Below are 12,036 nucleotides of genomic sequence, written 5' to 3' on the forward strand. Positions count from 1 at the left end.
AAAAGAATATAGTATAAAAGAATAAGAATAAGAATAATATAAAGTTGTTTTCAAAACATTAATATAAAAAAAAAAAAAAAAGAAAGAAATAATTATAATTTATTTTGATTTAAAAATATATTCCTTCATCATCATCATCTGTTTGATCATAAAATTTTCTATCTACTTTTTCTTCTTCATCATCATCATCTGGTTCAAATAAATTATTAGCAATTAAATAATGAATAATGTCAGGTTGACAATCTTCAAAATCATAAATTTTAAGGGAATGAATAGGTATTGATTTGTGATATAGGTATAATAATCTAATGAGAATAGAGAATTGATCCATTGAAGTGTCAGGATCTACTAAACGTTCAAGTTGAATAGTAATAGATGTATATACCAGGTAATGCATAAAATACTTGATAATTTTAAAATCTTTGATACCAAATCTTAAAAGTGCTTTGATGACAGTGTACAAATAGAATGAATCTTGAAATAAATCCATACATTCTACGGAAATGATTAAATTCAAAATGACATTGTAGAGTGGTGTCGTCTCGTCATAATGACTCAATAATTGTTCTACAACCAATTTAATCTTTTCCAATTGATAAATTGATCCAGAAGCACTGGTATGATTGACCAATGAAACAAAGATTCTAGAGGTTTGGGAAAGATAGAGTTTTTTCTTTTCCAAAATGTACAACATTTCTTGACGAGTTGATTCTGATCTATAGAATCTAATCATTTTAAATAGATTCTTTGGTAGTTGAGTGTTGGCATGACTAGTTGGGAAAAAGATGGCATTGGCTTGAAGATAGAATGAAAACATTTTGATATTCAAATCTGGAGAATTTTTTTGTACAGTCGATAGATACCATTCGATAAACTCTGGATCGTGTGATAATAGTATATCAAATACGGTGAGATTGTACAATTGATGGATGGGAAAGAATTTCATGACAAGTGGTAACTTTTCACGATTCGATGGACGCAAATGTCTAAGAAAGTTGACCATTCTAGCAGCTCCCAAATCTTTAATGGAACATCCTGGAATGGATTCATGAAGATACATGACTAGTTCAATTCCACCTCTTGGTGCTACAAGTGATCCTAATAAAGGGTCACCGGCCATCCAACCAATATCAAGTGGGGTCCGAGCACCTGCGTTCATTGATGACTGATTCATTCCAATAAGTTGTTGAACCAATTCCAAACTACCAGATAAACAAGCAAATTCAATGGCTTTGGGTTTGTTGATAAATTCCTCTTTGTATTGTTGTAACATTTTTTTGATCATTTCATGATCCTCTACTTTTAGGAATAATAATCTCATTCCATTCTGTGAGACTGTTAATCTTTCACCTCTTTCCACTTTAACTTTGAGTAATTCAAAATATTTGTTGTAAACCATCCATTCTACACTTGTAATGAATTTATACTTGTATCTTAAACTTCTCAATCCATGCAATTGATCATTATTTTCTTTTACTCTATTTAATATTAATTTTAAATAATAATTATTATGTAATACATTATTTATACTTTGATGTTGAGGTTGTAGTTTTAGTTGTAGTTGTAATTGATTATTCATAAAAGATAGTTTGTATTATTTTAAAAAAAAAAGAATAGAAAGAAAAGGTTGTTGGAGTGACAAAAAAAAGGTTGTTTCCCCTTTTTCCAAATAAAATAAAAATAAATAATAATAATAATAAAATATTATATATTTGGTTTTAGATGATCGATGTTTATATATTTATATAAAATACCAAGAAGATGTATACTTCTTTCGATGTTGACACCATCAGGTTCTCTAAATTTCATTTCATCTTCTAATATTATATGTTATACATATAAATGTTTATATATATTTATATAAAGAAAGTTTAAACTTCCAATACTGATTGTGATGGTAAAGATACAACAAGAATACCATATCTTTTTAAATAAGATATTAACATTTTTTGATAATCTATACTTCTTTGTTTTACCCTCTTTTCACATCCTTTTCCAATCAATGGTAATAAAATGATTTGTTGTTTATGTACTAAAATGAATGAAAGAAAAAGAAGAATAAAAATGATAATATTAGTACTTTTGAAAAAGTGTAAATATTAATACTTTGTGACTACATACCAGTTCTATTTACATTAATAATCATAACTACAATAAATAAAAGATATATGGACCATAATACAATACTAAATACAAAAGGTAACCAAACGAAAAATAATTGTAATATAGTTACCAATATTCCCTAAATAATAATTATTAATGTTGATTAGTTTATATGTTTGTTGGTACCGTCAAGGAATTATACTAGGATTACATACAATGAAAAAGGATTGAAGTGCATGGGTTTGTAAAAATATATTCCTTTTCTCTAGAATAAGAGTTATACTAGCAGCCAACCAAGTTATATAGACCAATGATGACAAGATTCGTAGTGTAGTTGGATTGTTTCCATAACTGTGTGTCATGATTTCATCCAATTCATCTGAATCAATGATTTGTCTTTTGTGACTTCCTCCTGATCGGTGACCTCGTCTTCCTCCTCTATCACCACCATCACCACTTGATACTCCACTAGATATTAATATTGGAGTTGTATCCACACTAACAGATGATGATGGTGAAACTAATAATCTCTTTTCATCAGTATTATTATTATCTTCATATTCCATATTTGTTGTTGTTGTTAAAATTACATTATTATTATTATTATTATTATTATTATTTAATTCATTATTTTGGTAGGAAACAGCAGTCATTAATTGGTAACCACTATGATGATTACTAAATAGATTGGATGCTGATAATGATAGTGGAGAATGACTATTGTTATTATTATTCTTTCTAGTCGTTGATGAAGATGATGATTTCCTTTTGGGTGATGATGGTATCCAAGAACTTTGGGATTGAGGTTGTTGATCAATGACATGGTCAATCAAAGGTGACCTACTATTATGTAAATCAATCATATCCACTTCTTCAACACCATTATCATCATAGTCATCCATTAATGTATGTAAATGATTATTATTATTCATTGATGACATTAATACAGCTGGTGAGCTCTTTCTTATTTCATCATCTTCATAATTATTATTACTATTATTATTAGAGTTATTATTATTTCTTATTAATTCAAACCAACTTTTTCCATTATTGTTATTATTATTATTATTATTTACATTATTGTTGGTATTATTGTTATTATTCTTTCTTTTTAAAGGTGTATCATGGTTTTCATTGTGATTATCTGTTGTTGTTGTTGTAGTATTTGACATTCTACTTTAACTATAGTTAAATCTATTTGTTTGATCAACAGACCAGAAGAACTGTTCGTCTTTAAAAGATTAAAGAAAGTAGTATAGTTGTTTTCTTCTTCTTATTGATTGCTCTCTTTTTTATTATTAAAATTTACAGTTTTAAAAGAGAGAGTGAGCGGGTGTGCTGGAGAGTGGGGTGGGATTGTGTGACAATGCGACAATGGTGATAGAATGGCGGGTGATGTCGAACCGCCCTCGAAAATTGGGAAGGAAAAATAAAAATCGATGGACAAAAAACGTCATCAACAATTTCGGTGCGCTATATGAAAGATATCTCGATTCTAAAAATGATTGAATCAATCAAATATCATCATATCATCATATCTATATCATATATTCTATTATCATTATTATTATTATTATTATTTTTTTATTTTTTTAAGCTTGTGGTTGTTCGTGTTGTTGATTTGAAACAACTGAGATTACGTTTCTTGGTTTAGCTGGTTTGTTATTTTTATCAAGAGTAGATTGATGGAACTTGACATAACCATCGACAGTTGCAAAGATGGTATGATCACGTCCGATACCGACACCAGTGCCTGGGTAAAATTCGGTGCCACGTTGACGCATAATGATATTTCCTGCTTTGCATACTTCTCCTCCAAAAATCTTTACACCCAAGTACTTTGGAAGTGAATCTCTACCATTCTTTGTTGTACCTGCTGATTTCTTGGTAGCCCATCTCTTTGTAATATTTAATGATGATGTTGAAACTTTAAAAAGTTAATCAATCGCAATAATTCATCATCGTAATCATATAATATTGTTGTTAAACCAAAATCAATGTATATAATCCAATAGTAATAGGTTGGTTGAGGTAATATTTTGATAGTATATACATTCCATTATGTATGTATGTATGTATGTGTTTGTAGAGCCAATAAAGATGATAAAGCCCAAATGATCATTCGATTGATTCAAATGTATAGATATATGATAGAGGATGATGATAGAGAGAGAGAGAGAGATCTATTGTTAGTTTTCTTTTTACTACTACTTCTACTTCTGCTATTTCATTGCATGAGTTGATTCGTTGGTTGGGTTGGGTTGGGGGTAGGGTTACATACGAGCATCAGTAAAGAGTAAAGATACGGATGGTTGTAAAGTAAAGGCTGATCTTTGAAACAATGACATTGCTTTCTATATGTGAATATGTATATAATATTTATAGTGATTGATCTGTTATATGTACAAAAGTATACTGTGGTACTACTTATTATTAGTCGTCTATAGATCAGATGAATAGGTATGAGTACAGTTCATTCGCTTTTTATAGGTATTTTCGTGCACCCAAGAAATTAATTTCTTTTTTTTTTTTGGTGGTGCTGTGCGTTTGGTTTTAGAGTTGTCTCATTGTTGATAGAAAGAGTAGTAGTGGTAGTAAAGAATGATAGACATATAACATTGATATTTAGAAATGTAGGAATATGATATTTGAAGCAGTGAGCTGTAGAAGAAGAGGATATTATTTCAAGAAACAAAGATCATTGGATTAGGAGTACATGTTGGTGGAGATTCGGTATGCCATGGGATGTTGTTCGACATTATATAGTATCAACGACTACAAACATGAATAATGATACAATCATGTCATTGAGTTGTATTCACTCTTCAGTACTGCACTTGCAACTATCGAAACGATTCAGCAGTTGATCAAGTTGGTAGGGTGTCGATATCTATCAACCTAGTACTGAACAATAATAATATTGGATAGTGTTGCCAAGAAGGTAATAAAACCACTTTACCAATGAATGAACACATTCATCTAGACAATGTCAATATCCACACCTGACAGTCACCAGCGCCAATGCTATCAACCATTATTTCAATCCAAAACATAAACCTTGGCGAGGAAGGAATAATCCAAGGCCATAGATTGTGGTTGGAAAAGTATTTATTTATTTATTTACATATTTACATGTTGCCTATAGACCATAAATGAAGAGTCGTACTTATAGTTACCAACGACTCCAATATGGTTTGATAAATGAAGATGTAGAATTTTGGTTTAATAATTGTATAGTTGTATTTTGTTGTTGGTGTACAGTAGTACATGACGAGCAGCAGGAGGAGGAGGAGGAGGAGGAGTTCAACATTTTCATGGACGACGAACAAAATAACTTAGAAATGGAAACTAAAAAAAAAGATCAAAGTTAGGTTTTGGTTGTACATAAGTAAGTAATCTAGTTATATTTACCATATAACATTTTCGAAAATGATATTTAATAAATTATTTATTAATTATCTTGTTTTTTATTTTAGATTAGAAAATAAATTAATAATTAAAAATAGAAATAGATCATTTTGAATATATACTTTTCTTTTTTGTGATTCAAGAGAAAGAATATGGTGACCGTGATTTGGAACATTCACACAGCTATACACTTTCGAATAGAGTGGAAATCGTCATCATTTCACTGGTCACCAGGTTCTTAAAGAACAATATTTATTAGATTAATAGATAGATAGATATTTATTGGAATGTGGTTTATTGCAACCTTAATTAGCTTATCCCAATATACATGCGTATTCAAATGCTAATTTATGTGTTGTGGTGAACAGTATGATTCGCTTACCACTCCACTCACACACTCAATGTTTTGAAAAAAATAATTCAAACTATCGATCAATCAATCTTATCAAAACAATCTTTTAAAATCTAATCTGACCCCCCCTAACAAAACAACTAGACAACTCAAAAAGTTGTCAAACAATTTATATATGATTAAATATATGGATCAAATCATAATATATGGATCTTGGATATTGATTAACACAAGTTTTAAAATATTATTTTGTTTCCCAAGATTAAATGTAGATGTGGTTATAATGATCAATATTATCTATTAAGATTCAATCAAACTAAATTATTACAAATATTAGCAGTTAATGATCAATCAATTCAAAAGTAGATCTCCTACCCCCTCTACTCATTTGACATTATGTATGTACGTAAATTCTCATTGGGCAAAAAAAAGAATAATTAATTTTTATTTAAAATGATAGAACTAAATATTGACTACTAGTATGTTCCTTGAAGTGAAAATGTACTATTTCCATTTCCATTTGAATAGGTACAAATTGATGTATCAATACTGAGAGTATTGGTAGCTTCCAAGATATAGTAAGAGATGGGTGGAACGATACGAGTGGTGGTTGGAAGAACTGTTAGATGGTTACCAGCGAATTTCAAACTACCATAGATTTGAACGGGTGTGTTCCAAGTCTGGGTACTGAATGTTTCAACGTCGACATTGACATTTGATTGTGCACCAATTAGCATGTCTCCTTCTACTTTGAATTCACCAAATGTCAAATTAGATGAAGATATTTGAACATTACCAATGATATTGGTTTGGTCTGCGATATTGATCGATGCACCATCGGCTGAAATGATTGGAACTGTCAAATAAGAGTTGGAAATGACTAAGGTCGAACCATTCAATATTTCTATTGATGACGATTGACCATACAATCCAATATTACTTCCGATAAAGTAGATCAGATCATTAACGGTCATATGACAATTGGTAGCATTGACATGATACAATTCTGTCGTACCTTGAAGTACAAGGTTAAATTGCGATGTTGTATTGTGGGTAATGGTCGAATAGATTAGGCAATTTGTGATGGTGATATCGTTAACTGGTTCTTCAAATACAATAGTGTTGGCAACTCCATCGACTAGAGATAATGTAGTATTGATAAAAAGAGCGTATCCTTTTAAATCGAATTGTTGGATGGTTGCAAGATCATGGTTTTCGACACTAAACACCGATAGATCTTCAGATACAATGCTGGCAATTTGAGTTTGCACTGATCTGGAATAGGATGAACGTACGATATCGAGTGTTGAATCACCAGTAAGATTGACATGGTTAGCAATAAACGAGCCATATACAGTTACATAGGAATAGTCTAGTAAGAGTTGACCACTCGATTCGAGACCTTGAGAAAAGATGGATGTAGAACCATTGAGGAAAATAACTTGGTCGTCTCCAAACTTGATGGAACCTGACACTGTTACATTGGCACTGTCAGCAAACACAATCTTGCCTTGGAAATTGATATGTGAAGTATCAATTGATTCCAATGTACCTCCGATCGAAGCAGAGTCTATGACTGAAAGGATGGATCCTTGACCAATGATAGTGGAACAGGTCAGCGATGATGTAAAGGTGGTCATGTTGAGGACGGCATTGGTATTGACTAAAAGTCTAGAGTCATCAATCATAAACGTTGATTGGACAATGACATTGGCATAGCTGTCCATGATGACTGCGACATTACCAGTGGCGAGGAAATGATTGGCAATAACTTGAGCATTATTGTTGATTTGAAAGATGAAATGACAGTTTTCAGGTGCTCCAGTGATATTGATATACTCGATATTAATGATATCGGAACTCAATTGAATGAGAGCAGAGTTGTACTTGTACTCTGTAAGGTCAATTGTTGCAATATCACCTGTTCCAGGAGCATCACCGCCAACCCAATTATCGGGGTCTTGGAAATCACAATGTTGACTGCAATCTACTGACCACCGAAAATTTACTACATTTTGTCCTAAACATACTTCTGTTGCCAATAATAATAATGATGATATTAAAATAAATATGTATTTCATTTTTGTTGTTGTTGTTGTTGTTGATTCTTTTTTACAATAATAAACATATTTTGAAGAAAGAGAGAGAGAGAATCTAAATCTTCATTCGTTCATGAATAAATAAAGAAATGAATATATCTTATTCTTTTTCAGTGTTTCTTTTGTCTTTGGGAAGTCGCAACGAGCGATTCGAAATTAATGTTTTTTTTCCGACCTTTGGCTGGTTGCTTGTCGTCGTTGGCCATGGGATGTCATCAAAGATCTTTGGTTTTTAGAATACTGGTCCCCAAGATTCGATCAAACATAACACCTCTAATCTACGTATTAACAATTTAAAAATAATAACGATTATTCCTTGCATGTTTGAATTATTAAAAACATTAAATTGAAAAAAGTTGATCAGATCATCAACACTCCAAACAGTATTTTAAATAAAACATGATGGGATTTATAACCAAAAGAAAATTTTTTAACAATACGACAAAGGTGAGGGCGTGGTGATCAATCGATTAATCGCGATTCAAAAACAACGTATGGTGTGGGATTTATTGTCAGGGTGGGGTGAAAATGGAAAAATCGTTCAGAAGATCGCACCCACATCCATCGCAAGGGTAGACCCCACGCATTGCAGTTGGATTTTCCTGACATGATTGTTAGTATATACTCTACTACTAGCTTTTATTTATTAAACTTGCGGGTGCGTAATAATAATACAGTACGCACAAATAATGTAGCATAAACGATAGTGGTTGAATATTCTGCCACTGTTTAAATAGATATATGTTTGGTTAAACCATGTTGTTGTTAGAGTGGGGGGAGTGCGAATCACGTGAATTTAAGGCTGCATCTCTAGCTAGAGAGGAATGCAAAAATCATGTTCATGGATGAATATTCCACATTCCATTGAATCTAAATGAATATGACTATCGATCTGCTGTTGGATGTGATTTGAAAGATTAAAAAGTAGATCTTTGATCAGAAATAATAATAATAATAATAATAATAATAGTAAAATCGGTAGATTGATCCTTTTTATAACATACTCTATCGTATAACCGACATACTTGAAGATACATGGATGGATGGATATCTGGATCAATCTATGGAATCCATAAACTATAAAAACCCCAAGGAGAATTTTATTTCTAAGTCATCATACTTTACATTTTATTTCATTATTATTCTAAATTTAAAACATCAAATATATATAAAATGTTATACAGTAAGTATAATATTAAAAGTAAATTCTAAAAAGAATTATTTTATTAATTTTTATCTTTTTCTTTTTTTTTCTTTTTTTTTTTCATTTTAAAAAGAAATTATTAGTCAACTTGGATCCTTATCCTTATCATCACCATCATTGAATGTTTCTCATTCTTCCATAACACAATTATCCCAAAGTAATCATATGACATCAAACATGTCAACAAATCAAATTGCTTGGACAAGATGGAGACAAAGATATTAGAGCATTCCTTGTATTATTTTCTTTTTGAGGCAATTATATTGTATAAGTTACTTTGGTACTTCAAATACTATATTTTTCGAGGTTGTATATTTATTGTAAATTAAAATTAAATAAATCTAATTTTTATTAAAAATATTATTAGTTTTTTTTTTGAGTATCGCACAACTTCGAAAGAATTTAAAGTGATCATACTTTTATAACAACTCACATAGACACAAAAGATAGATAATAATAATAATAAATAGGATTGTTTTATTTACAGAGTATACTTTTATAAAAGTTTAGAAATGAATGTAGCTCTTCAAAAATACACGTTTGTTTGATCGGTTGTTAACAACCGTAGATGCATCGATGGATATAAATGCAAATGTTCACTTTCAATAGATAGATATCAGTGGTTACCAACGACTCCAAAGTGGTTTAGAGAAAATAGATAGATGGTTAAATGATTGTGTAGATGTCAACGATGTCGAAGATGACGATAACATATACGAAGAGGATGATGATGATGACGATTGGTTATGGTTGTTGTTGGTCATCATGTTCAATCCCATTTTATTAGATAGTGCAGCTATATAATTGAAAAAGAAGAAGAAGAATGATGATTAATAATCAGATCTAATTTAAGTGGTGTATGTATGTATCAATATGATGTTGATGATATTTACCAAATAGCATTTTAGTGTGTTTAATTAATATATTTGTTTAATTTACTTTTTTTAGTAATTGTTTAATTATACTGTTTACGTAAATGAATTGATGATGACACTAAATTAGTAAACAATATTCCTTAAATAGTTGGTTGGGTATTGTCATCACTCGAGTATTCCCAACAACAACAACGGCAGTTGGGAATTATAATTAGCATTGATCATCATTATCATCATATTCGAAATCAATCAAAATGCTAAAATCATGATCGCAGTTTATGTTGTTGTCAACATTAACTGATAATCTATTGTTGTCAGTGGTAGTAGTCAATTAGAATTTATAATTTACATGGATGACAACAACATTGGTAGATCTGTAATAGATGCTTTTCAAAAATTATGATGATTTGGTTGACTGTGTGTGTTTTGAATAATTCATCAAAATAATCTATTCAATGTTGACATCAACCAATTTAATTCCGGAGCTGTCACTATTTACAAACAATGTACACAGACTAAAGGTATGATATATGCCATCATCATCTGATATTACAGATATACATCAATGACTCTAACTCTTTTATCTCTTTTATTTAGCATTCAATCATATTAATTGATTAAATTGTATGATGATGATGCATGTTGACGACAGACGAGAATAGATTTTAATCAAGCCTAATATGCTCTATTTCCATCGGTTGACCGATTTAATCATTTCAAATGCGTACAATCGGATTTAATTTAATTTACAATGATTGGATTACGACAATTTAGTTTATCGATGTTGTCGATATGCTATTTCAAAATTTGTAAATCAGATTTCTAGATTATTCAATTTGAATTATCCGTCAACTATAAAAGATTAACTTTTATCAATTATCAATTTCAATTTTTAGTTTAGTTTGTTTATTTATCTTAAAAACCAAGCAGCTCAACTATAAATAATAATCTAAACACAATGAATATATATATCTATAGATTGGTAACTATAAATATATTTAAACAAATAATTATAATTATAGTCAATTAACTTTATTTTTTTAATTTAAATAGCATTTTTCAATGATATTATTAATAGGAATGGCCAAATAGGACTTTTATAATTCTCGAGGGCTTTGGAATCATATGGACCTCAATCAAATAGATAGATATACAATCAATAGAATCGATACTATGTTCATCCATCATAATAATGATGATAGTATCGATAATATGTATAATGGGTTGTGTGTGTGAGTGTGTGGTGTGATTATGATTAAGAGATCTGGAAAATGTAAATCATAATTTCCACACACACACGTTCGGAATAATGTGGATGATGTCAACAACACATTACTCACAACTCAAACAACATTTATCATTTTGATTTACATTTTGATATGCTTGGAATTAAATATCATCTGTTATTTAGTTTACATGATGATGACAACAACTTTAATTCCGTGATTCAACCACTCCACACAATTCAATCAATATCCACATTCCACAACACACCAACAAAACAGTATAAATAGGAATTGATTCGCAATCATTCAAATCATCAAATCAACAACAAACAACTAAATCAACAAACACAGTTTTAAATTAAAAACTATAAAATCTTAAATTAATTAAATTAATCTAAAATGTCATTATTTGGTATGTATTAATCAAATCTGATTCAATTTCAATTTAAAACAATATTCTAATATCAAAATTTAATTTAATTATAGCATCACTTTCAAAGATTGGATCAATCAACAACATCAACTCTATTAAACAATCCTCTTCAAATAATTCAATGATTATTTCAATGAACAATGGAAGCAGTATTCAATCTGAAAATATGAACGCCTTTTCCAAACCATTCTGGGGAAAATGGTAAATTCACCAACAACCAACTCTCTTAATTTATTAAAAAGTGATCAATCGAATCTTGTAAATAATAATAATAATCACTTTAATGTTCACAATCAAAATCTATGACATTTTGTAAATCATATTATATCATATCTA

At 30.0% G+C, this 12,036-nt stretch overlaps 7 protein-coding genes across 7 annotated transcripts; 3 read left to right on the forward strand and 4 right to left on the reverse strand.

Annotated features, from left to right (window-relative positions):
- Positions 1-109: 109 nt before the first annotated feature.
- Positions 110-1,579, reverse strand: DFA_06700 (uncharacterized protein; the record flags this gene model as incomplete). Its single annotated transcript, XM_004356872.1, has 1 exon — positions 110-1,579. One exon carries the CDS (start codon positions 1,577-1,579, stop codon positions 110-112), a length of 1,470 nt encoding a protein of 489 aa, XP_004356926.1.
- Positions 1,580-1,871: 292 nt separating this feature from the next.
- On the reverse strand, positions 1,872-3,275 carry DFA_06701 (C-module-binding factor -like protein; the record flags this gene model as incomplete). The annotated part of the gene is made up of 4 exons (XM_004356873.1): positions 1,872-2,032; positions 2,122-2,148; positions 2,188-2,242; positions 2,319-3,275. The coding sequence occupies 4 exons, from the start codon at positions 3,273-3,275 to the stop codon at positions 1,872-1,874; spliced, it is 1,200 nt and encodes a 399-aa protein (XP_004356927.1).
- A 420-nt stretch (positions 3,276-3,695) lies between these two features.
- Positions 3,696-4,451, reverse strand: mrpl27 (ribosomal protein L27; the record flags this gene model as incomplete). The annotated part of the gene is made up of 2 exons (XM_004356874.1): positions 3,696-4,030; positions 4,385-4,451. The coding sequence occupies 2 exons, from the start codon at positions 4,449-4,451 to the stop codon at positions 3,696-3,698; spliced, it is 402 nt and encodes a 133-aa protein (XP_004356928.1).
- Positions 4,452-4,886: 435 nt separating this feature from the next.
- On the forward strand, positions 4,887-5,584 carry DFA_06703 (uncharacterized protein; the record flags this gene model as incomplete). The annotated part of the gene is made up of 3 exons (XM_004356875.1): positions 4,887-4,917; positions 5,341-5,469; positions 5,580-5,584. 3 exons carry the CDS (start codon positions 4,887-4,889, stop codon positions 5,582-5,584), a joined length of 165 nt encoding a protein of 54 aa, XP_004356929.1.
- A 755-nt stretch (positions 5,585-6,339) lies between these two features.
- On the reverse strand, positions 6,340-7,944 carry DFA_06704 (uncharacterized protein; the record flags this gene model as incomplete). Its single annotated transcript, XM_004356876.1, has 1 exon — positions 6,340-7,944. One exon carries the CDS (start codon positions 7,942-7,944, stop codon positions 6,340-6,342), a length of 1,605 nt encoding a protein of 534 aa, XP_004356930.1.
- A 1,191-nt stretch (positions 7,945-9,135) lies between these two features.
- DFA_06705 (uncharacterized protein) lies at positions 9,136-10,125 on the forward strand (the record flags this gene model as incomplete). The annotated part of the gene is made up of 5 exons (XM_004356877.1): positions 9,136-9,149; positions 9,421-9,475; positions 9,776-9,921; positions 10,008-10,027; positions 10,115-10,125. 5 exons carry the CDS (start codon positions 9,136-9,138, stop codon positions 10,123-10,125), a joined length of 246 nt encoding a protein of 81 aa, XP_004356931.1.
- A 1,541-nt stretch (positions 10,126-11,666) lies between these two features.
- On the forward strand, positions 11,667-12,006 carry DFA_06706 (uncharacterized protein; the record flags this gene model as incomplete). The annotated part of the gene is made up of 3 exons (XM_004356878.1): positions 11,667-11,679; positions 11,754-11,901; positions 11,943-12,006. The coding sequence occupies 3 exons, from the start codon at positions 11,667-11,669 to the stop codon at positions 12,004-12,006; spliced, it is 225 nt and encodes a 74-aa protein (XP_004356932.1).
- Between the last annotated feature and the right edge of the window lie 30 nt (positions 12,007-12,036).

This window comes from Cavenderia fasciculata, assembly GCF_000203815.1.
Source record: "Cavenderia fasciculata unplaced genomic scaffold Scf_EJPB12P01AWP9W-5, whole genome shotgun sequence".
Classification (NCBI taxonomy): Eukaryota; Evosea; class Eumycetozoa; order Acytosteliales; family Cavenderiaceae; genus Cavenderia; species Cavenderia fasciculata.